The 25,861-nt window shown below is 39.2% G+C and overlaps 2 protein-coding genes across 3 annotated transcripts; one reads left to right on the top strand and one right to left on the bottom strand.

Moving 5' to 3' along the window:
- Window positions 1–526: 526 nt before the first annotated feature.
- LOC119082933 lies at window positions 527–14,206 on the top strand. Of its 2 annotated transcripts, none has more exons than XM_037192589.1 (8): window positions 527–623; window positions 2,513–2,593; window positions 2,665–2,818; window positions 2,878–2,996; window positions 5,494–7,677; window positions 7,737–8,509; window positions 11,881–12,588; window positions 13,763–14,206. In XM_037192589.1, the coding sequence occupies exons 2-8, from the start codon at window positions 2,536–2,538 to the stop codon at window positions 14,132–14,134; spliced, it is 4,368 nt and encodes a 1,455-aa protein (XP_037048484.1). In that variant the 5' UTR covers window positions 527–623; window positions 2,513–2,535; the 3' UTR covers window positions 14,135–14,206. The 2 variants fall into 2 exon arrangements, with proteins under 2 accessions (XP_037048484.1, XP_037048483.1); XM_037192588.1 differs by having other exon boundaries at window positions 528–623; window positions 5,494–7,680; window positions 7,740–8,509.
- Window positions 14,207–15,120: 914 nt separating this feature from the next.
- Window positions 15,121–23,052, bottom strand: LOC119082914 (insulin-like receptor). Its single transcript, XM_037192569.1, has 9 exons — window positions 22,666–23,052; window positions 21,029–21,279; window positions 20,682–20,973; window positions 20,165–20,611; window positions 19,743–20,096; window positions 19,285–19,683; window positions 16,120–16,291; window positions 15,581–15,783; window positions 15,121–15,440 (listed from the first exon to the last, which is right to left on the bottom strand). The coding sequence occupies exons 1-9, from the start codon at window positions 22,817–22,819 to the stop codon at window positions 15,121–15,123; spliced, it is 2,592 nt and encodes an 863-aa protein (XP_037048464.1). The 5' UTR covers window positions 22,820–23,052.
- Between the last annotated feature and the right edge of the window lie 2,809 nt (window positions 23,053–25,861).

Genomic DNA, 25,861 nt, shown 5'->3' with positions numbered 1-25,861 from the left:
TGTCATGGAAAGAATAGCATCTCTGAAATGGAGCTGGGCGGGACTTATTGCAAGAAGGACAGACGAACGTTGGACCAAAAAGATCATGAACTGGCGACCATATAAAAGACGACCTATAGGTAGACCACCAGAGAGATAGACAAACGGAATTAAGAATATTGCAGGTACAAACTGGCAGGAAATGGCAATATCGTACGAAATGGAAAGAAGTTGGAGAGGCCTACATCCAGCAGTGGATAGAAACAGGCTGAAGAAGAAGAAAACGAAAAATTAAAAATGTGGATCTGAAATTGCCTTTTTCTACTCAAATCATATTTCATTTCGAATAGCGAATGGCATTAGCGACGCTCATATTTTTGATTTTAGCGTCAGCGTTAGTTTCTTTAAAAAAAATTTGAATATTTTTTTTGTGTATATTTTGGACGATAAGTTCGACTATAAATAAGACATGCCGTCAGATTTGCTCTCACATTGCTATAGCAGTTTGAGCGGACTTTTGGTTTTTGTTAATTTTGTTAAAACAAAAATTTTGGTGAACAGAATTTTCGTTCAATTTCAAATTTCAAACTATTAGTGCTACTTGTGGTATTCGCTCTCACCTACCAACCGAATATTTATCTCAGGTAATATTTAATATTTGAGTGCATACCAAGTTTGGTTAAATTAATTTAAATCGTGTGAAACGGCTTTCAATGTCGTGAAAGGTGACGTGGGTGGATAAGGCAGAACTACTAAGGGTTTTCAAAATTCTTTAAAGAGTTAGGTATGAAAATTTTTGATTGAAAAATAGGCTGAATTTACATAGTGAGGTGAAGCTATTTGATCAGGTCTCAAGACAGGTCTCACAATGCAAACATTGAGGAATAATTTATGTGGATAACACTAATCAATCCGAACAATTCCAGTGTCTATCGAGTATATATTTTGGCACCAAAAGATGAAACTACTTTTCTCAAAAAGAATGCGAATACAAAGTTATCATCAAAAATGTATTTGCTTCGCGGAGCAGAGTGTATCTTAAGAGTGATATCGCCAAATCTTCAGGTGATTTTTAGCCCCGTAGGAAGTACTGGGGGCTTATAATATTAATATGCCGTTTGTAACATGTTGAATTGGAAGCAGACGGTAAGGGCAAAGCATTTGTCTATGTTCATAGATAACGAATCCGCAATAAAAAAAATGTCCGTCTGTCCGTGACCCCTCTAGCTTGAGTAAATCACAACCTTTTTTGAAAATTCTTTTTTTCCCCGATTGGTATCGACAAAAGTAAGGTCAAGTTCGAAAATGGGCATGGTAGGGTCGGTCCTTCCAGAGCTAGGGCCCTATAGGTGTTTTTCAGTCTTCCGACGATATCTACCGAAATACGCACGCAATAGCTGCTTGTGATATATCAAATGAAAGGTATTGACGAGTAGAACAAAGTTGCTGAACATCGTTTTTGGGTAAAATGCAACGTGGGCTTGTTGGGAGGGCTCAAAGGTCGTTACTCGGCCCTAAGTGTTTTTTGCACATAAATCGAGTAAATATCATCCGATTTTGCTAGTTTTTGTTTCATTTGAGAGATAACTGAATACCGAATAGAATGATGGCAAAAAAAGTTTCAAATTTGGGCCCTTGGACTAAGGCCGCTACTCGGCCCTAAGTGTTTTTTGCACATAAAGCGAGTAAATCTCATCCGATTTTGCTAGTTTCTGTTTCATTTGAGAGATAATTGAATACCCAATAGAAAGTTGGCAAAAAATTTTGGGTTTCTAAAATAATGTCGTAAATTGTTGGTTTTATTTGAGAGGTACTTCGTACGGGCTTTCGTAATTGCGCTATGCGCAATTTTAAAAATGAACACTTTCAGTAAATTTGACCATGCCCAACTTGACTTGCATTTTGGTAACAGACGCATTAGAGGGTTGTAGACGTATTAGGGTTCCGGGCTTATTGCGGCTACGGACGTATTATGGTTACGGACGAAATAGAATTACGGGTCGTACGGGGCTAAGTCGCAGCAAACGCTCCGACTGTTCTGATGCCTTGTTTTTATTGCGGGTTCTTCATTATATGAACACAACCAAATGCTTTGCCCTTACTGCCTGCTTCCAATTCAACATGTTACAAACGGCATATTAATCTTATAAGCCCCCAGTACTTCGTACGGGGCCAAAAATGGGCCCAACCAGATCGTTGAAACGCTATTGGAGTGCGTCAACAACCAAAAAATTACTTTTTCAATTTAAAATTTATGTGTTAAGGTCGAAGGTCTACTCGTATTTTATATGATAAAAAATATTAATTTAATTATAACCATATTCGTTATCAGGACGCCGGCGCATTTAATCAAGTTTGTTTACAAAATATTGTTATCACCTATACCATGCCGGTTTTCGTATTTCTTTCGCTGCATAATATGCAGTGCATATGAAAACGAAATCTTATATAAGCCGGAGGGAGAAACGGCCTTTTTTCTATCTTCCTTTGAAGGTTTTGGTGATTAAAATGAATGCTTGATTAATGTTTGCAGGTGTAAAGAAAACTGAAATTCCGATGCAGTCGACTGTAGCACGCGAAAAGTCTCTGGCAAGACGACGACGCCTTAACAATGGTAAATTTTTCAAGATGAATTTAAAGAAGAGTTGCCTCTATGTTGTCATAAATGTTCTTCGGATCTGTTAGGTTTACGTTTGTTTGACTCTATCAAATTGAAGCAACCATCTGGTAATACCGTAATTGACGAGGCTTATCGTTTAGTACAAGAAGGAGAAGACAGCATTGTGTTTGATAAAGACTTTCCACATGCTGTTCTGGTGGTTGGAAATACTGGCGTTGGGTATGCTGAACCATTACCAGTGTTAGCTGCAATAACAGATAACACATTTGGAATTTCAGGAAATCGACGGTTGTGGTATTTATTTCGACGGATGTTTCTGGTATGTATGCAGAAAAATATCCACCCAAGATTGGACAATTGGTGATCTTGGACGAGGATGGCAAAATCAGCAAGCCGGGTAACACACAGTTCTAATAAAATCACACAATATTCAAGTAAAATTGAGAAAATTTACGTGTTGCCTAAAAGTACCGTTGTCGTATTCTTATTATTAGAGGGCAGTGGTTAGTTCGGTAAAATTATTTCAAGAAGTTTATGAATTACAGCAAAAATTTGGTTTAAATTTCTTGAAACAATTCCACTGAAGTATTCCCTCTATGAGACTGAGGCGTTACTGAAATCGTATATTTTGAAAAATACTAAGAATTTGTGACATTTCACAGAAGGTTTTAGTTGCCACATTCATCATGGGCGTGCGTTAGCATAGCGCCCGTGACGCAAGTCCTATTACTAGAAAAAATTTCAAAAAAATTTTTTGTCCAAGACTGCAGAACCATATATACAGCAAATATTGAAGTTCTACAATTCAAATCCGAATGACTCCAAATTAGCTTAAAAAAAACTAGGCGTCCGTACGAGTTCAACGAGCTATCACACGTTCTTGCAGCTTAAAATTTGGCCACGCAAAAAATCTTCCAAGAAGCCCCATTTCCATGCATTTTGATCAATTTCAGTACTTTAAACTACATGAAAAAATCCTACGTTACTTTGTTAGTCCGTCCGTCCGTCCGTGTTTCTTATTTCCTAAAGTCTTCTTTAGAATTTCTTGAAATTTTGGGAGTAGATTCTAGTCGGCATTCTAAGACATTCCACAAAAAAAAATTGGGGGGAACGGGCCTCGTTTGGGAGCTAGGGCTTCCGGAAGTTTCCATCCCTATGACAGCGTGTTTTATGTGTGTGTGTGTGTGTATGTGTGTGTCAGAAGAAATAATTTTTTTCAGATAGTAATTTTAAATAGTGATTGCTACATGTCGGAAAAAGTGTTTTGATGAATTTGGGCTATTTTCGACATGAGTGATGTGTTCCAAGGTTGGTTCCTAAATTTTGGGATGACAGATGATTCCTCTGGCACTTCCTAACTTCCATCGGATTTTTCGATGGATTTGAATTATTTTCGATATAAGTTAGGTGTTCCCAGATTAGTTCCTAAATTTTTAGGTCTTTTTTTCATAGGAAAAAAAGACCTATTGTGGGCACTTCATCTGTCCGTCCGTCCGTCTGTGTCACAAATCAAATGTGATTGATAAAAGTTAGAATTGCAATGCTACTATGAGCAAACCAACACCAGGCAAATCAATTGTTATTTGTTATCTGGGAACCGATCGCTCATAGCAGACATTGCAATTTGAAAGTTTGGTAGTTAGACCCCCAAACTATATAGCAGCAAAGATATTTCTTACTCGAGAGACGCACACCGACTGACGAAATTATTCGGTCGGCTGGTCTATTTATAAATCTAGTATTTGGTAGTTGACTACCAAAGTGGTAGTTGACTACCAAAGTGGTAGTTGACTACCAAAGTGGTAGTTGACTACCAAAGTGGTAGTTGACTACCAAAGTGGTAGTTGACTACCAAAGTGGTAGTTGACTACCAAAGTGGTAGTTGACTACCAAAGTGGTAGTTGACTACCAAAGTGGTAGTTGACTACCAAAGTGGTAGTTGACTACCAAAGTGGTAGTTGACTACCAAAGTGGTAGTTGACTACCAAAGTGGTAGTTGACTACCAAAGTGGTAGTTGACTGATGCACACCGACTGATGAAATTAATCGGCTCGCTTGCCTATTTATAATTCCAAAATTTGGTAGTTGAATACCAAAGTGGTACTTGAATGAGTACCAAGCTAGTAGTAAACAGAAATTGAACAAAAAAAATGAAAAAAGACCTCACCAGGCTTCAGCCGGTCTATTCTTGTTAATTGCAGATTCGGATAGAGTATTTTCTGAAACATAGAGAAAACACTTTTTTGGATAAAGTATGTTCGCGAAATTTCGCGGTTTTCGCGTTTTCGGATGAGAATATAAATTGCAACCAAATAACATAACAGAAGATCAAACCAAACTTCCAAAACAACTGATATCAGTCAAAAACACTCAAAGAGTAAAAGTGACGCAAGTCCCTGGGCATACTTCCAAAACAACTGATATCGCTGTTGGTGACGCATTCTGCGCTTGTACGCAAAAATTAGGCCAAAAAAATTCTATAAGAAAAATTTTACCAAAAAAAAATTTTCGTCACAAGTGGCAGATGTTGAGGAAAGTACTATTAAGAAAATTGTTAAAATAGGGAAAAATACATCCTGAAAGAATGTACAAATGAAAAATAGCCGAATCATCTGCCACTTTGTGACGCAAAATTTTTTCGGTCTAATTTTTGCTTTGACAATTTTTGCGTACAAGCGCAGAATCAAGCGTCACCTACAGCGATATCAGTTGTTTTGGAAGTATACCCAGGGACTTGCGTCACTTTTACTCTTACTCTTACTTGACTGATTCATTTTAGGTAGAATTTTTCATTTTCGACTACGTCCTTTAAACAAGCTGATCCCATTCGCGCATTCATAACATTCATCTATTCAAATGTAATATCCCATCAATCAAAACTGTCTTCATTTCAGGCGAAGCAACGGACTCGAAAACACTGTATCCGGAATTGTTCATTAACACGACACGGGACACGGCCTATTACGATTTACCCGGCTTTAAAGACAACCGTGGCACTGCAATTGCAATTGCAACTTCCTACTTGACAAGATTGGTCTTTGAAAATTGCTCCAAAATCAAAGTTCTACTTTGTGTCGATTACAATTCTGCTATAGGAATGGATCGAGACGGTTTCATTAACTCACTGTGTAATTTGGGTGAGCTCATCAAAGACACATCGAAGTTCAAAGACGCCTTTGCAATGGTATCAACCAAGACACCCAACATCCCCGATGATGACGGTAGCATCGTTTCGGATGAAGATGTTATGGGTGGTATTGTGCATATCCTTAAAAACGACGTTTCAAAAGGGTTGAAAAATCGGTTAGAAGCTGAAACAAATCCAGAGACAAAAAAAGTTCTACAAAATGCACAATTCATATTAGAAGCCCTGGTAACAGAAAAAGCAGGAAAATATACACGTATAGGACTTGTTCGAAATCCACAAAAAGAAGGACCGTTGTTGGAATTTTCACCTCTCATGATTGCAACAAGACCAACCATTATCAACGCTGTCAACGACTCATCATATGTTTCCGTGTCGCGATCAGATCTCGGTTACACACTTGCAGAATCAACGCAGCTGGAGATGTTGACACTGGCGAAGGAAATTGATGGTCAAATTGGAAATGAATTGAATAAAATAGCTGCGGGTATTGAAACTTCAATTTGGACAAATGTCAAAGCATCTGTTGATTGGAAATTGCTTAGAGACGATCTAAATACTTTGCAAGAAAATGTGCAAGTAATTTCGGATTCATTGAAATCTTTGAATAGGATTGATAAAGATGATATTGAATATTTACAAGAACGGCTTGCTAAAGCTAATGTAAGCGTATCTGTCGAAGACCTGAGTAACCACGTTGACTACATGATTTTTCTGGAAAACATGCTTGAACGCGATGACATTCAACACGTACCGAAACTTGCATTTGATCAAATTGCCAAACTTTCTAGCGGAGTACATGCTTGGTTTGTTTTGATGTTTCGAGTTTACGAAGCTTTGAGCCAGTATAAGATACAGGAAAGTCCAAAACTATACAATGTGGCTGATATCAATGATTGGGGAAAGCCTGATAAGAATCAAGGTCTGACAATCACATCAGCAAACATTGACCAGTTTTTGGAGCGTCTCAATTTGGACAAGACAGCTGTGGGAAGTTTAAGCATGGACAAAGAGCGTATGAATGAAATCAATTCAGTCGTACGCCTTTGTTTGCAACAACCAATTTCAAGTACTTACAAAAACGACGTACTAGCAATTAGTGCACCATTTCTCACCATGAAACGTATAAAGGAAGAATACAAGAAGTCACCGCAAGCTAAAATACTTTCAGTTTCATGCACTTGTGGTGTGTTCATTGATGATGAGTTGAAAACACCAGGACTCCATCTTCTACTGTTATCACCAACATGGACTGTTACTGGCAATTACAAAATTGATCTTAGTGGAAACAAAGGAGAACCTTATCCTGGTCCAGCACAAAGTGGTAAAGAAGAAACAGTAGGTTCGCCTGGCTCACCAGGAAAACCTGGTCAGCCTGCTGGACATTTCATTGGCATAGCAGATACGGTCGTTGGTGGGGAGAAATTAGCGATTTACGCAAATGGCGGAGATGGTGGAAATGGACAGGCTGGTGGAAAAGGTGGGCCTGGCAAAGCAGGTGTCGATCCAAGGCTTCCTGGTGATTATGGAAAGAAGCCAAGTACAAGATACAATCTAGATGACTACAAAACAACATTGATATCTCCTACTTTTCCATTGTTGGTATTCCAACGAGAAGAATGGTATACCATTTTTAAAATCAGCAGTGCATCGAATGGAAGTCGTGGTGGAGATGGTGGAGTTAGCGGTTTGCCCAACATTGCTGGAAAAATAACATTGGATTTCTTTAGTAAGCCAATCGGAAATCCTAAAGTGTATCATACAAATGGAACGACCGGAAGTAAAGGAAAAGGTGGAGAAGGTGGGGACTCCGCTAGGCACGGAGATGATATGAAAGCTTATCGCTGGTATAATTACATAATGACTGAGGACGCAAAAACAGCTGGAGGATGGGAACGTAAAAGCTGGGTTAATGCAGGTTACTCAGATTCAGGTAAATTTTTACTAAAAACCTACCTTGACTACATCTAAAATAATACATTTGTTTTATAGGGTACCGCGGAGCCGATGGTGTGAATGCTAAAGATCAGAAAAATCCAGACAAGCAAATGCCTGTTAGTGAATTAACACCTCAGCTTAGCATTTACAAAGAAATCATTCTTAAGCTTGCCAATGAAAATCCGTTGCGTCGAAATGATTTGTTAATCTTTTTCCAAAATATTAACGAATCATCAAACGTTCAAAATTATTTGTATAACACCTACGGCTTTCTACATGAGCTGACAACGTTAGAAACTCAACTTTACAAATCGTATCAACATCCAAACACAACAAACTACTACAACTCTCTGTTACAACGAATCAATGCATACGTAGCTGCACAAAGTTTGCACGGAGCAAATGTTGAAAGACTTGCACTCTCAACCGTTTCAACGGCTTGTTTGAGCAAAATATGTGCATTGGATTTTCAAGCTAAATCCAAGAGTCTCATGGTCGATTTTGAGACATTTAAGATTCAGAGCTTGAAAAAAATTGACACCATTGCAGCAGGTGACAGAAAAGTATCAGCCATTGAGATTCGAGATGAATATGTAAGTGAGATTAAGCTGCTCGTACAACGGGGACTCGACTTGATGAAGAACAAAGTGAAACCAGCCATTAAAAATGCTATGGATAACATGAACAATGTACTAGAAAATCTAGTAGATGCAATTGTGGACTTAACCGATGAAGGTGATGTACACGAGCTGATTGAAGCAAGAGACAAAATGCGTCGTAACTTGGTTGCCAGAGTATTTCTTGGTATATTCGATTTTATTGGAAAAGTAAGTTTATCTTCATTAAGTTGTAAATTCAAACCCCAATGATCGAAACAAAGCTCCAATTTTTCTCAGTAAATTTTACAAGGTGATCCAACTCTTTAGTTGGACTTTGAGGCTCCCGCCTGAACCGACCCTAAAGAATTGTCAATGGGCGGTAAATGATTTGTTCTGAAACTTTTCCAGCTGCGTCGTTTCCAACCTCCGGAGACATCGGGCTTTCGAAAAATCTGAAAATTCCTCATGAGGGGAAGAGTTACTATGAACCACCCGATTTCTCCGGTCGGTGGAAACGATGCAGATGGAAAAGCTTTAGAACAAATCCGTGATCGCCCGTTGACAATTATTTATGGACTGTCATGGCGGTTCGATTTTTTCGAAATGCAGACCTCCACTTGGAACGATTCTTACCAAAGACGAAGTTCGTAATTTTGAAAAATAAAACTGTTTAGGAACTAGAGGCAGCATCAATCTAGTTCCTGAACGGTTTTTAGCCCCGTACGAAGTACTGGGGGCTTATAAGATTAATATGCCGTTTGTAACACGTCGAAATGGAAGCAGACAGTAAGGGCAAAGCATTTGGTTGTGTTCATAGATGACGAATCCGCAATAAAAACAAGGCATCAGAACAGTCGGAGCGTTTGCTGCGACTGAGCCCCGTACAACCCGTAAACCTAATTTGCCCGAAACCATTATACGTCCGTAGCCCTAATAAGCCCGTAACCCTTATTCGTCCGTTATCAAAATGCTTCCGTAATCTTATTGCGTACTTGACATTATTGCATATTTTTGCAAATTAACTGTAAGTGTTCATCTTTAAAATTGCGCTTAGCGCAATTACAAAAGCCCGTACGAAGTACTTCTCACGTATAAAACAAAAGTTTACGATGTAATTTTAGGAGTCCGAATTTACAACTTTTTTTTACTAATTTTCTTTCGGTATTGAATTATCTGTCAAACGAAACAAAAAGTAGCAAAGTTTGATGAAACATTCTCGATTTATGAGCTAAAACCACATAGGGCCACAAAGCGGCCTTAGTCGAAGGGCACAAATTTGAAACTTTTTTCACCACGTTCTCTTTGTATTCAATTACCTTCCATAAAAAACTAAATCTAGCAAAATCGGATGAGATTTACTCGATTTATGTGCAAAAAAACACTTAGGGCCGAGTAGCGGCCTTAATCCAAGGGCCCAAATTTAAAACTTTTTTTGCCATCATTCTATTCGGCATTCAATTATCTCTCAAATGAAACTAAATCTAGCAAAATCGGATGAGATTTACTCGATTTATGTGCAAAAAAACACTTAGGGCCGAGTAGCGGCCTTAGTCCAAGGGCCCAAATTTGAAACTTTTTTCGACACGTTCTTTTCGGTATTCAATTATCTCTCAAATGAAAGAAATACTAGCAAAATCGGATGAGATTTACTCGATTTATGTGCAAAAAACTCTTAGGGCCGAGTAGCGGCCTTAGTCCAAGGGCCCAAATTTGAAACTTTTTTTGCCATCATTCAATTCGGCATTCAATTATCTCTCAAATGAAAGAAATACTAGCAAAATCGGATGAAATTTACTCGATTTATGTGCTAAAAACACTTAGGACCGAGTAACGACCTTTGAGCCATCCCAACAAGCCCACGTCGCATCTTACCTAAAAACATTATTCAGCAACTTTGTTCTACTCGTCAATACCTTTAATTTGATATATCACAAGCAGGTATTGCGTGCGTATTTCGGTAGATATCGTCGTAAGACTGAAAAACACCTATAGGGCCCTAGCTCTGGAAGGGCCGACCCTACCATGCCCATTTTCGAACTTGACCTTACTTTTGTCGATACCAATCGGGAAAAAAAAGAATTTTGAAAAAAGGTTGTGATTTACTCAAGCTAGAGGGGTCACGGACGGACGGACGGACGGACGGACGGACGGACGGACGGACGGACGGACATTTTTTTTATTGCGGATTTGCTATCTATGAACATAACCAAATGCTTTGCCCTTACTGTCTGCTTCCAATTCGACATGTTACAAACGGCATATTAATCTTATAAGCCCCCAGTACTTCGTACGGGGCTAAAAATGTCCGTCCGTCCGTCCGTCCGTCCGTGACCCCTCTAGCTAGAGTAAATCACAACCTTTTTTCAAAAATCTTTTTTTCCCCGATTGGTATCGACAAAAGTAAGGTCAAGTTCGAAAATGGGCATGGTAGGGTCGGCCCCTCCAGAGCTAGGGCCCTATAGGTGTTTTTCAGTCTTTCGACGATATCTACCGAAATACGCACACAATAGCTGCTTGTGATATATCAAATGAAAGGTATTGACGAGTAGAACAAAGTTGCTGAACATTGTTTTTGGGTAAGATGCAACACGAGCTTGTTGGGAGGGCTCAAAGGTCGTTACTCGGCCCTAAGTGTTTTTTGCACATAAATCGAGTAAATCTCATCCGGTTTTGCTAGATTTAGTTTTTTATGGAAGGTAACTGAATACCGAAAAGAACGTGGCGAAAAAAGTTTCAAATTTGGGCCCTTGGACTAAGGCCGCTACTCGGCCCTAAGTGTTTTTTGCACATAAATCGAGTAAATCTCATCCGATTTTGCTAGATTTTGTTTCATTTGAGAGATAATTGAATACCGAAAAGAACGTGTCGAAAAAAGTTTCAAATTTGGGCCCTTGGACTAAGGCCGCTACTCGGCTCTAAGTGTTTTTTGCACATAAATCGAGTAAATCTCATCTTATTTTGCTAGATTTAGTTTTTTGTGGAAGGTAATTGAATACCGAAAATAACGTGGCAAAAAAGTTTCAAATTTGGGCCCTTGGACTAAGGCCGCCACTCGGCCCTAATTGTTTTTTGCACATAAATCGAGTAAATCTCATCCGATTTTGCTAGTTTTTGATTCATTTGAGAGATAATTGAATACCCAATAGAAAGTTGGCAAACAATTTTGGGTTTCTAAAATAATGTCGTAAATTGTTGGTTTTATTTGAGAGGTACTTCGTACGGGCTTTCGTAATTGCGCTATGCGCAATTTTAAAAATGAACACTTTCAGTAAATTTGACCATGCCCAACTTGACTTGCATTTTGGTAACAGACGCATTAGAGGGTTGTAGACGTATTAGGGTTCCGGGCGTATTACGGCTACGGACGTATTATGGTTACGGACGAAATAGGATTACGGGTCGTACGGGGCTAAGTCGCAGCAAACGCTCCGACTGTTCTGATGCCTTGTTTCATTGTGGATTTCGTCACATTATGACAAAAAAAAACATCATTTCATTCAAAGGCCTCATTAGCAAAGCCTCACCTTCCTATTTCGAATGCAAAAATGTTAAGTAAAATGACGAAATTTCTTCTTGATTCGCTTTTTATTAATTTTCAGGCATGCGGATTTCTTGGACCAGTAGGACAAGGAGTTGTAAATTCTAGTTGCGTTTCAAAAGAAGATTCAGTCGTTATGGATCGAGATGTGGATTTTGGTCAGAGTGTGCTATTACCACCGGGCGTCATTGATGGACTTGCAGGACTGACGGAGCTGCTGCTCCAAATTCGAATGGCTAAAATTGAAGAACTTTCCGCTCAATTGGAAGTTTGTCAAAATGGTCTGAAAGATAATCCATTTGAAAAAGCTAATCTAAACGTAATTGACGACAAAGCTCGCAAATTGCTTCCAAAACTCAAAGAAGAACAGAATAATAAAATACCAGCAGATGATGTTGAAGGTCTTCAAAAATCCACTCAAACAATAATGCAACTTGAACAGGAGCTTCAATACGAAATTAACAAGAAGGTGGAAGCGCTAGAAGAAGAAATTGCGGCGGGAGACAAAAAGAAAGAAAGAACGTTGTCGGTTCTGAAGAATATGAAAACCGGAATCACTCTTGTTAAGTCAAGTATTGATTTGTACAAACAAGTTAAAGGTGACAAGAAGAAAGTTGATTCCATGACTGGGGCAATAGAAGATTCGGATGAACAAATGGTAGCTGTCATGTTTTACCAGAATGCTATTTATAGCCTACTATTTCCGTTTGTCCGAGAAATTCAAAAGAATGTGGAAGCAGTACAAGTAGGCTTGCGCACACAATCTCAAGTAAGTAAAAAAAAATGTCCACGACAATTCGGGACATATTTTTCCTTTTATTTAAAATAATTTTGCCCCTTCCTGACACTTCTTCTTCTTCTTCTTTTTCAGCCTGTTTCTATCCACTGCTGGATGTAGGCCTCTCCAACTTCTTTCCATTTCGTACGATCCATTGCCATTTGCTGCCAGTTTGTACCTGCAATATTCTTAATTCCGTGTGTCCATCTCTCTGGTGGTCTACCTATAGCTCGTCTTTTATATGGTCGCCAGTTCATGATCTTTTTGGTCCAACGTTCGTCTGTCCTTCTTGCAATATGTCCCGCCCAGCTCCATTTCAGAGATGCTATTCTTTCCATGACATCAACGACCCTGGTTGTTGTCGAATCCATTGATTCCAAGCATACTCCGTTCCATGGCTCTTTGTGTCACTCTCAATTTTTCTTCGGATGCTTTCGTTAAAGTTAACGTTTCCGCTCCATAAGAGAGCACTGGAAGGACACAAGTGTCGAAAGCTTTCCGTTTCAGACTATTATTCATATTGCTTTTGAAAATGAGTCTGAGTTTTCCGAACGCTGCCCATGCAAGACCAATCTTATGTCTTATTTCTGCAGTTTGGTTTTCCAGACCTAACTTCAGTTTATGTCCTAGCTGTCGACTCGTTCAATGACAGTGTCACCAATTTTGATTTCTCTATCGTCCCCGATGTTGGTCATGACTTTTGTTTTCGATAAGTTCATCTTGAGGCCAACTTTGCTTGCCTCTTCACTTAACTGTTGTAGCATAAGCTGAGCCTGACCTAGATTCGCTGCTATCGGTACAATGTCATCAGCGAAGCGGAGATTGCTCAGGTACTCTCCATTTATCTTTATTCCCATTTTACTCCAGTTTAACTTCCTAAAAACACTCTGCAGAATCGCCGTGAATAATTTCGGTGAAATGGTGTCACCCTGCCTTACACCTCGGCCAATTCTGAATTTCTCCGTGCTCTTATGAAGTTTTATACATGAAGTAGCATTTCTGTACACATATCGAATTGACACTTACTCAATAGAATTTAGATTCTAAGTCGATACAGAAACGTGAAAATGGCAAAGTAAAATTTGCAAAAATATTGCTTATCCATAAAATTGAACCAGTTTGGTTGTCAAAACTTAAAGTTAATTTTACGTGTTCTATGTTTTAGATTGCACTGGACGTTAAAAAATGGGAAGTACAGGCAGCGCTAGGAGTTATTCAACATTTACTGAACAAAAACATGGGCGGCTTTAAGTATGTAGAGGACGTCAATGCCTGTTTCGAGCAGCTAAGCGAAGCCTTATCACTTCAAGTTCATACATTTGATCGCCTTGAGAATATACGGAGCCAACAAGCTCTAGGACACTACATTTACAACACTAAAAATGTTGGAGACTACTTGAACCTTCTCAAAGGAACTCCATATGAAAAGTTTGTCTCGCAACTGAACGTGACCATATTGACAAATTTGGGCTTTCTTGAGTTTGGCAACGCAACGAGTGTGTTCAAACAGTACATGAATCGCATGAACAAAATATAAATTTACTTATCCGAACGATCACTGATACAGTTTACTTAATAAAAAAATTGTAATAACGGGAATATTCGCGATGAAATTGGAGAAATAAATAGATATCACTAAAGCTTCTTGTTACAGTTAAAAAATTTCTCTTTGAAGACCATTTTAATTTCCAGTAATTTAAAAGTTTTCCCCTGATGACAAAACAACAAGAATTGGGACGTAGAAACGAATTCCGGACCAGGACTCACAAAAGTAAAGTTAATTGTTTGTGTAGTTTCTATGTAGTCGTCGGCACTTCGTACAAGGAAAATGAAGTTATGTTGAAGCGCGCAGTGTAGTCGTCGGCACTTCGTACAAGGAAAATGAAGTTATGTTGAAGCGCGCAGTGTAGTCGTCGTAGAGGTGTGCGCCGGTCAACTTTTGTTCGGCGGCGGCTGTAAACATTTTTCAGAGTATCGGCGGCGGCGTGAATCGACTGAAGTTTTTTTTCGGCGGCTCGCTTCGGCGTAATATAATTTGTAACGGGCGGCGGCGGCTCATTTCGGCGCAAAAATCGGCGAATTGTTATTACTTTTGGAGAAATTTGATAATTTTTCGATAATTTCGAGAATTTTTCGATAATTTAAATTATCGAAAATAGGCCCTGCTCCGATCCCACGTTTCTTATTATTGGTCTATCTCCGGTTTCTTTCGTTGGACTCTGTCTTGCTGAAGAAAACAAATTCTCATAAAATTCTGTTGCAATATTTATTCAAATGCTGCCTATGTGGTAATCAACATTCATCACGAAGCAGACCCCTCCCCTTCCCACTGCATGATTCCGTACTATTTTTACGAAACCCCCCTCCCCCTGTGAAGTTCGTACTATTTGAATGACCCCTTAGAATACCTGAAGTTTGCTTTGTGTGCAATAAAAACAAAAACCCCTCGTCACGGAAATCTGATCTTTTCTTGACTCAAGGAAATATACATTTTATTACTCAATTGCTCATTGTTTTACAAGACTAATCGATAGTAATGGTTTGCGATGGCGTATGACGACCATTTCCTTGAAGTGATGTCGCTCTCACCGAAACCGAATAATTTCCATTAGACAAAGGAAGGACTGGAATTTTACGGTTCCAATGTTTGTAGCTGGTAGTTGTTACGCATTGTTCGACAGGCCAAATATTATCCAAGTCGACTCGTTTGTAGGTGACGGTGTACGCCACTATAAAGCCGTTGGGATTTTCCGGTTCCGGCCAATAGATCTTCAACGCTGACGAGCCGGTATTCACATTTCGTTCTCTAATTACCTCGAAATACGGAATGTCGTCCGCATTTTCTGTCGGAATTGATAAGTTGTGAGTCGTGACACAGATCGTCGATCTTCAAGAAACAAACCTTTACTCCCCGTGCGAACATTATCTGTAAAAGCTCTGCTGCAGTGTGATTTGAAGTTGAAGTATAGGTCACTAAAATCACGACACGCTTGCACCGATACCGAGTACATCGAATATTGTTTCAATTGGTTCAATGTCAATGTATGAACGTTGAATTCGGTCGAATTGCTGTAAAATTCCTCGTAATGACCATCCACCATTCTCGACTCAACAAAATCGTCGGTTGTACCAATAGTTCGACGACGTCTTCCTTTCGGTTCGTCGTTCATATTAACGACACGACGCCTATTGTATGTAAGAGAATACAAATATTTAAAGCAGTTTTTGGTTGTCCCACATTCAGCTTCAAATTTACGCCATTTTCATATGCGAAAGCTTGCAATCGATCGAGAGAGCTAGTAGCAGAGCTACAAATCTTTTACTGGTATTTCACGTCTGTGCAACCTCGCCTCGGCTTGAAAGTTAACAAAATACCTTCGTACGACTCGTGGTGCATGAATAACCATGACGGACGGACCATCCGTGGTGTTCAAGAACTGTCATAATTATAGTACGTACCTTGTGTATACTTGGATCTGTCCAATGACTTTTCTTGTCTGTCTATATCCTATAAGAGCTTACCTGACGTAGAGCAGATTTTCAATTTCATTTTCAAAGTTAATGTCTTCTTCGTAATAATTTGCTTTGTCTTTCAGCCTTGGTGTTGTGACAACTTTATCACACGAACATTCGTTGTTGACTTCGCCATACTCAATTGGCGCTTTTCTCACAGGATCTTCCTGAGATTTGTAAGCTAAAAATTTATCGGAATGTAAGTTTAACGGCGACAACGGGTATAAATATGTGCAACTACATACGATCAATACAAAAGTTACGATTATGTAAAATCTGGGGATCGTCCCCGATTAAAGAAGCTCGAACGACGTAATTTGTTAGTTTTCCGTTCGGTTCCTTCGGTTGGTCCCATTCAACGACCTGCGATAATAGTAGGTTACAGCTATATGAAGTATATAACGCGGTGTGTACGTATACGAGGTTGCCCGAGTAGCAAAACGTTCCGAGCTATATAATTCATATATCTGAACGTTATTTTACTGTAATAGATGAGAGCGTGTTGGTGCACACCAATACACTCTCATCCTATATACAGTAAATATGATTTTCCGTGTCTGTCTCGCACGGTTGACTTTCGACGATTTTCCCTTGTTGTATGCGAAGCCACAACAGCTAAAATTATCCGTTCAAGACAAATACGCATATAGCTTTGCATGCTTGACAAAAAAGCAAAAACATAGCTAACGCCGACGCTTACGAAACACCTATTCGTATCAAAAGCCTTTAATGTGAAACTCTTCATTTCTCTGACTTCATTTTCTGCTCTGCTGAAAAGCTATTCGCGCTTTAAAATCACTTGCATTATCCACTCTTTGCCTTGCTATCATCAACAAATAAATTGCCGGAGGCAATATAGACAGCCCCGTACGAAGTTAACTTTCATAAATTCCTTTTTAAACTGTATATAGTTATATATAGATGTCCATATATGGGATGCCGAAAACGACCAAAATAGATAACCAATTACTTCTCTGTTAACAGAAACTCTCTATGTACCATTTTTCCCAAGATATTTCAATTTTACTAAAATTCAATATGGCCGCCGGCAGTCATTTTGTTAGTAGACCGGAAATAATACTGATGCCTCGCATTTATTAATACCTTTCAAACAAAAAAAAATCATGAAATTCGGTCAAAATTTACTCGACAAAATACTCCACGTTCACTGTACGGCCGAGTAGCCGGATAAGAGCTCACTCCAAGAGACCTAGCTCACGCTCAGGTGAACCTAATTTCATAAACTTTTTTTTCCCTGATTGGTAAGGTCAATACCTATCTAATAAAGCTAAAACAGACGAAATATGTTCAAATTTGGCCGACCTACAAGCAAAAACTGCTTGCCGCCCTGTGCCTGTTTCACACCAAGGGGTCTAACTCATAAGTCGGTCATCCGATTTCCATAAACGTTTTTTTGTCGATCGGTATTGTAAATACCTTTTATTTGATGTATCACTTACAAGTGTAACGTTTAGTTGTCCGGAGATATGGTCGAAAAACACTTAGTAAATTTGACGAAAATCGAAAATTTGACGAAAATCGAAAATTTGACGAAAATCGAAAATTTGACGAAAATTGAAAATTTGACGAAAATCGAAAATTTGACGAAAATCGAAAATTTGACGAAAATCGAAAATTTGACGAAGAATCTTTCATAACCCAAAAAAATATTAGTCCTTTCATCCTACGCTCGAGTAGCTCAAAATTTGGTCACTCTAATCACTCTAGCTCAAACGAATCTGCCCCGATTTTTTAAATTATTTTTTTGTTCGAATCGTGTTACAAATACCTTTCATTTGATGGGTCGCACGCCTCTGTATGTTTCAATACAGCTAAGCTATAGCCGAAAACGCGTTCCCGACCCTCGAAAACCACACTCAGAAACCACTTCGAGGCCAATAAAACAAAATTCTGGTTTTTCCTGGGGTAATGGCGTATCGCAATTTCATTTTTATGCCCACCCTGAGGTTCCTGCAAAATTTCATGGAGATTGGCTGACTAGTTTCCGAGATCGTCCGTCGATAGATAGATAGACAGATAGAAACATATAGAGTAAGTTGAAAGATTTTGATTGTTTGGGAAAAGTCAATTTGGTGTATTTTGTATGAAAAATGACCAACTTCAAAACGATGTATCTCCTGTAATTTTAAAGCTACATAGTCGAGTGATAGCTCGCTTTGCTCGTATTTGAAGCGCGAATAAGATAGAATAGGATTTGTGGTGATACAGGCCAAAGGAAAGAAACTTAAATTCTCGCCTATATATAGTTGCCGCGTCTCAAAAAATTTTCTTCGTTCTTTTTTTGGAAGTTAGACTGCGTCAAGTCCTCCGCTATCGCTCCGGACATGATATCTTGGGAAAAATGGTACTTAGAGAGTTTCTGTTAACAGAGAAATAATTTGTTATGTGTGTGGGGATTCAGGGATTCCATATATGGACTTCTATATATATCTATATACAGCTATATTGAGCACTATACAGACATATAGAGCTATATAATAGCATATATTTATCTGTGAAATGTTTATTTACAGTGAAATATAGGTAAATATAGCGGTATATAGCTGTTTAAATAGGAATTTATGAAATTTGACTTCATTCGGGGCTGTCTATATTGCCTCCGGCAATTTAGTTGTATATGATAACAAGGCAAAGAGTGGATAATGTAAGTGATTTTAAAGGGAGAATAGTTTTTCAGCAAAAAAGAAAATGAAGTAAGAGAAATGAAGAGTTTGATACGAATAGGTGTTTCGTACGGGTCGGCGTTAGCTATGTTTTTTTCGCTGATTTGGCATCTCTGGACAACCACAATAGGTTTCCTTTACTCAGGGAGTCCAATTCGACGTGTTACAAACGTATGCGTAAACCTATAAGACCCCAGTACTTCGTACGGGTCTAAATATCTCCAAAATTCCTTCTTCTCGGCCAACGCACCGCAGCATTTTATAGTACGTATCTGCTTCCATAGTGTTGCTTGACGAGTTAAGAGATCTGTATTCTAACTCGTCAAAACCACAAAGCATCTATGCACAATGCATTTTCCGACTTTATTACAACATTAATAACAATCATGCAATGTACACCTGTTTATCTTGCGTTTTTTATCAATTTAGATCCTACACATTGTCAAATTGGTATGAAGAAACTGAACCTACAGCTGCTTACATTAATTTGTAGATTTACTCCGTTTACTTTTCATCTTCTGTACCATACCGGGTCGCGATGGCAACGTTCGAAAATATTGAATTTCGCTTTGACCGCCATTCGGTTCCGACGCAACAGTACGCGTTTTAACGTAGTACGCATACTGTGTATACGGCTTCAAATTGATCAAAACAATTTGCACAATATTTGCTCTCCGATCGAATATCGTAGTCTCTTCCACTTGCCAACCATCGTCGCCACAGGTGGCCCGACTATCAAACATTGTGACATTTTTGTAGGGAGCTGGCTTGAAATACAAATCGTAGCCCAATAAGACACGATAGTCATCGTACTGTTTGGATTCCACTTCTACAATCGCAGCAAATTGCATTACTGAAACCACCTTAGCATTGAGAGTAGTTAGACTGCCTGGATGTGAACAAAAGTCAGTAAAAGGATAAAGTCTTCATTCATGTAATGTAACTAACACGTCACTTTATCGCCGTTTGAGTTAATTGACACGTCTTCTATTGCGAAGTCCTGAACATCGCTCAAATCAGTCACGTCTTTCTTGATGCTTTGAATGGTTTGGTAGCACAACTTTGGATTGAAATGGAAAAACAATTTTCCTCGTTCGATCGCCACTGGATGATCGAAGATACTTTCTAGGTTCGGGTTATCCATGACGTAGAGAGTGTAATAGTCTGGAGCATTCCCATGAATTACCCGTAAATTTTTGAAAAAGCTCAACGACACTAGAGGAAGTGATCGCGTAATTTTCAAGGCTCCTCGGATTTCTTTGATGTTCGACAGAGCTTCTTCTAGTTCTGCGATTGCTTGCGCTGAAATTGAGTAGTAAGACATTAAACATGCAATCGGACAGTCGAATAATCATCTCCTTTTAACTTACCCCCTCCTCGACGAATCTGCAGAATGAGCATTCCGTTTATTATCGTACAACCCCGATAAAGTTGAGCATCTGATATACTTTGTATGATGCCACCGTCGCATTCTTTTCTACATACTCCATTACATGACTTGCATGTTAAGAGACCTTTTTCCATTTCTAGCGAATACAAGTCCGGACACGTAGATTGGCACGTACCGTTGAACGGAATGAATTGTTCAAAGCGGTCCGCATGCAGACACTCTACATTCGTTAAGCATCGTCCTTTCTCAAACATAAACAAAGGATTGGGACACTTGTCAACACAAGTTCTTGCGTCCAACGATCCGACACTGACGTGTCGACATGATGTACATATTGTTCCATCTGAATCACAGGATCCTAAACAGTTCTCGTCGCAACATTCGAGCTGATCGTTACAAGCACGTTCACCACAAGACTCTGGACAGACTGTGGGTGCGAAAAAAATGTTTAAAAAGTTGATTGAAGACATCGACAGCTTGCCCAAATTTGCACTCACTTTTTTGACAAGTTTGAGCATTCCAGCAATGTCTCTTCTTCGAATCCAACTTTGATATCGGACAATCGATGTCGCTACCATTTACGTACTTCCCGTCGACGTAAAGTCCGATTCGCGTCGGACAAACATTGCATCGATTTCTGTGTTGATTCGAATCAATGAAATGATCGTCGACACTCGTTCCGTTCGCTATGTAAGTCCAATCTATCGTGTCAGCGAAACAGAGCTCAGGATTCTTCGAAATTCGGACGAAACCACGTGAGATTGTTGTCAATGACTTCAGTCCAATTTCCTGTCAAAAAAACAAATTGTCAGAGAACGTTTAGGGTTTCAACGTGCTATTATACCTGTAGATGCGGCAGGTGATAAATTATCAGCGCATAATTGTTCATCAGACGATTTCCACGTATGACTCGTAGATTGGGGAACAGTAACATAAAGTCGGTAATTTCAACTAAATTCGGAAACGTAAAGCCGTCGTAGTCTGTTTCGTTGTCGCTATGAAGATTGCCAATAATCAAAGATCCTTCAATGATCCGACAATCCTTTAGCGCGTTAAGTTCGCTCTGCTCAAACATAATTTTGATATTTCGGCAAACTGTTGAAGATATGACAATGAATGAACGAGATGAGCCGAGAATCCGATAGAAATAAAATTGAGGACAAAGCGTGTGTATTATGAGAACTAGGAGAAAAATTGAGATGTATGGGCCTGAGCAGTATTATGGCAGACAAATGTACCCCCGCAGGTTCTAATCTGCACAACTCGGCTGTCACACGTACTTTAGCCACATGAATTAGGGCATTCTGGGTATCACTGATTCGGTTGAATCGGAATTTTGTAGCGTCCGAATTTTGTGGTACCCGCATTTTTTCATCCTCCAGATGCTCTTTCGGACAATATTCATGAATCATGATAGCTAGAATATTATACTGCCGGTAAAAATCTATGAAGATAAGATACACTGCAGTTCTTTCTTTGACTTCATTTCAAACAGTGAATGAAATTACGGCACAATGGGAGAACGAGAACATGACGGTTTAATTTTTTTTGTACACATTAAGTACGTTTTGTACACAAAAAGTCTCTTTTGTACACATTAAGTCCGCCTTGTACACAAAAAATCAGATTTTGAATATAAATTTCTATTTTGTAACTCCTGATTGTGCGCTAAACGAGATCATGCGAGATTATACGCAAATCTCGCATGATCTCGTTTAGCGTACTAACAATTATTCGACGATTAATTGTTATGAATGTTTACTAATAATTAGTAAAACGTGATGTAGGTGGTAGGTGTTATGTTTTGTTGAATGCAGAAAAAAGTGAAAGTAGTAGGTCACCAGAAGAAGCAGCGCCGCAGGCCATGAATTTATTTTAAAAAAAGCGGGTCGAGGGGCGGCAGCCCCGCGATGGGGGTCAAGGGGGTGCAGCGCCTTGCGGGGTCTAAGGGGCGGAGCCCCATGCACTTAGGGCGCCTGCAGGGCGTAAGAAAAAGCCCGCCGCAGGCGCGTGGGCGAGAGGGCAGAGCCCCCTTCCAATCACAAAAAAATAACTGTATTTCTTATTATTTGTGTACATAATCAGTTTTTTGTGTAAAAAATCTGATTTTGTTGTGTATGAAATCGTTTTTTTTTGTGTACAAAACGGACTTAATGTGTACAAAAAATAATGAACCGAACATGACCTACCTAACTATATGAAATTATACCGAATCCAATCAACAAATATTCTCAGCATGCGATAGAGAGGTTACGAAGTATGTCAGAGTTATCGCAAATGTGTAAATTGTTCACAGAATTTTGCCTAGGACTTTCTACTTGTCAATAATTATTTGGAAAACATTAGTGAGTTTTTATGGGAGCAACACGTGAGCTGGGCATCTTTCCATTGCACCAGTTGTGTTTTGTGGGCGGTGAAATTGGATAAGACAAAATATCTCAAATTTTAGTAATTTTTAATTGAATTAGGCTTCGTACTCACTTCCATCATCAGTTCCTGCATCAACTAAACTCATTCCAAGTATCATCGTCACTGCGCCCAGTACTAGAAAAAATACACGTGGTGGCCATCGCTTTCTTCGATATTTCTCTACAACGATCCATGGAGTACGTGCGGATACGGGAAGAATATTCATGTTCACTGTGCCAAACCGTCGAAAAAGTGCTTGTCAAATATTTGATTCACTTTCATATATCACAAAATAAACTGTTTGTGGATACCCCTTGGACGATAATCCGTACGAAATAAATAAGTGATTTTCGTGAAAATGCTAGCACAAATTCGATCGCGAAAGCTAAACGAAAATTTAAAAAAAATGGTTTTTCCTTCAACAACGCTCCAATGTTTTCAAATTGAAGGCGACCGTTTTCGGTGATTTTTGACAAAAGTGCCACCGAAAAAAAATCTCGTAAAACTCTGTGCGAATCGGTTGTTGTTTCATTATCTATTATCAAGACAATTTTTTACTCTCGTAGATGTTTAAAGTGTGATGCAGGTCTTATACGAGTAAAATTTAAGATAAAAAACTTGAAACGTTAGACAGTCGCGATTTGACGAAGAGAGACAAGCTGACAAACTATTCATTCATTCATTCATTCATTGTTCATTTTCAGTCGACTTAATACAAGCGGACTTAACTTAGGTATCACAGGTAGGACTAGGTCTAAGTAGCAAATAAATTAACATAAAAGGTACAATAGCATAAAGGAATCACTGATAATAAATAGGTCGTCGATAATATCACAAATTAAGATCGTCGTGTCAAAGTTAAAAGTAGAAAATTAGGGAAAAGAAAGGAAAAAACGAGCCATCAGAACAGACGGAGCGTTTGCTGCGACTGAGCCCCGTACAAACCCGTATATCTATTGCGTACGTGACCCTAATGCGTCTGTCACCCTACTTTGACCGTAAGCCTATTGCGCCGGTTAATGTAGTTAAAGTAAAATTATTATGTAATGTGTACATCTTAGAAATTGCGCATAGCGCAATTACGAAGCCCCGTACGACGTTCCTTTCAAATGAAAATTTTAATTTATTGAGTATAAATTAACATAGGGCCCTAGTACCGGCCTTAGTCCGAGGACCCAAATTTAATTTTTTTTCAACAACATTCTATTCGGCCTTTGATTACCTTCTAAATGAAACAAAAATTACGAAAGACGGATGAAATTTACTCGAGTTATATGTAAAATACACATAGGGCCCTAGTAGCATTTCACTTCTAAGGCCCTAACTCACGGTCCACTCACCCGATTTTAAAACACTTTTTTTTTTCCTGGATTGGTATTGACAATACCTATCATTTGCCATGTCATTTACATTTCCATCGTTTGTTTTGCCATAAATATCACCAAAAGACCTTAAATCTCTTAGGTGGCCCTAACTCACGAAGGGCCGACCCGAATATGCCCATCTTCGAACTTAGCCTCACTATTTCGACTATCTTTCAGGAAAAAAAATTGAAATCGGATTTGATTTACTCAAGATATCGACGTGACGGACAGACGGACAGACAAAATTTTTATTGCGGATTCGTCATCTATGAACATAGGCAAACACTTTGCCCTTACCGTCTGCTTCGAATTCGGCTAAAATGCAGTATACGGAAGCAGCTAGGATCGGCGATTTTTTGATTGGGAATGGTTTGACACCATTTCAGGCAAAATTTGGGCGCGGAAAGCAATTTTAATTTTTTCATTTTCCCTGGACAAAAAATAATTTTCTTTGAGTCAAATAGATTTTCCTTATACAAAATGACAAAATTAAAATTGCTTTCCGCGCCCAAATTTTGCCTGAAGTGGTGTCAGGGGACCTCCCCAAACCATTCCCAATCAAAAAATCGCCGATCCTAGCTGCTTCCGTATAGTGCATTTCTGCCTCGAATTCCATCAATTACACACGGCACCGTAATCCTATAAGCCCCTTCGTACTTCGTACGGGGCTAAAAATATCACAATAATAAGAACTGGCTCAGCACTGAATCGGGAACACGTAGAAGCTCATTTCGGAATTGGTTATGCGGTAACATTGGATCAATAACATAGGACACAGCATTGAACATACGGCAGGCATCATTGAATGGCGAATGGTACGAGCGTTGTGTTCTGCATGATCTGATCCAGATAATGCCATTGTGTCTCGTTGACGTCAAGTTGAATGTTAATCGGGAGCGAAGCACAGGTGAATGGATCTTACCGATGATCAGTGAGTGGATGAACAAAATGCATGCGTTCGTTCTTCGTCTGGCCAGAGATTGAACTTTGCACACCTTTCGACGTACGGACTGAGCACGTAGTCATTGCTAGACCGGTTGAGATGATCTCCGTTCAAAAACATCACAAATCGCTTCTGTTTGCTTTCAATCGTGCTCCGATGAGTTACATAATTCGGTGACCAAACACATGATGCGAACTCCAGATTAGATCGTACTAATGCCTTAGTCTTGCTATAGATCGACTCATAGACTTCGAAAAAGCTTTCGATTCAGTGGAAACATGGTCGATATTGGACGCATTAGACGAATGTAGAGTAGCCTCAAGGTACTCCAACACCATTCGATATGTGTACAAAAATGCTACTTCATGTATAAAACTTCATAAGAGCACGGAGAAATTCAGAATTGGCCGAGGTGTAAGGCAGGGTGACACTATTTCACCGAAATTATTCACGGCGATTCTGCAGAGTGTTTTTAGGAAGTTAAACTGGAGTTAAATGGGAATAAAGATAAATGGAGAGTACCTGAGCAATCTCCGCTTCGCTGATGACATTGTACCGATAGCAGCGAATCTAGGTCAGGCTCAGCTTATGCTACAACAGTTAAGTGAAGAGGCAAGCAAAGTTGGCCTCAAGATGAACTTATCGAAAACAAAAGTCATGACCAACATCGGGGACGATAGAGAAATCAAAATTGGTGACACTGTCATTGAACGAGTCGACAGCTACGTATATCTAGGACATAAACTGAAGTTAGGTCTGGACAACCAAACTGCAGAAATAAGACGTAGGATTGGTCTTGCATGGGCAGCGTTCGGAAAACTCAGACTAATTTTCAAAAGCAAAATGAATAATTGTCTGAAACGCAAAGTTTTCGACACTTGTGTCCTTCCAGTGCTCACTTATGGAGCGGAAACGTTAACTTTAACGAAAGCATCCGAAGATAAATTGAGAGTGACACAAA

This window comes from Bradysia coprophila, unplaced genomic scaffold, assembly GCF_014529535.1.
Source record: "Bradysia coprophila strain Holo2 unplaced genomic scaffold, BU_Bcop_v1 contig_50, whole genome shotgun sequence".
NCBI lineage: Eukaryota > Metazoa > Arthropoda > Insecta > Diptera > Sciaridae > Bradysia > Bradysia coprophila.
This window is presented reverse-complemented; position numbering and strand designations above follow the sequence as displayed.

Bases quoted from the DNA above. Each gene is read 5' to 3' on its own strand.
- LOC119082914 (XM_037192569.1), bottom strand. From the start codon at position 22,819: ATGAATATTCTTCCCGTATCCGCACGTACTCCATGGATCGTTGTAGAG. The intron at 15,784-16,119 runs GTAAGCTCTTAT...TACATACAATAG, and splicing joins GAAAATCTGCTCTACGTCAG to GCGTCGTGTCGTTAATATGA. The intron at 15,441-15,580 runs GTGATTTTAGTG...CAATTCCGACAG, and splicing joins GGTATCGGTGCAAGCGTGTC to AAAATGCGGACGACATTCCG.
- LOC119082933 (XM_037192589.1), top strand. From the start codon at position 2,536: ATGCAGTCGACTGTAGCACGCGAAAAGTCTCTGGCAAGACGACGACGC. The intron at 2,819-2,877 runs GTATGCTGAACC...TTGGAATTTCAG, and splicing joins GTTGGAAATACTGGCGTTGG to GAAATCGACGGTTGTGGTAT. The intron at 7,678-7,736 runs GTAAATTTTTAC...TTTGTTTTATAG, and splicing joins TGCAGGTTACTCAGATTCAG to GGTACCGCGGAGCCGATGGT.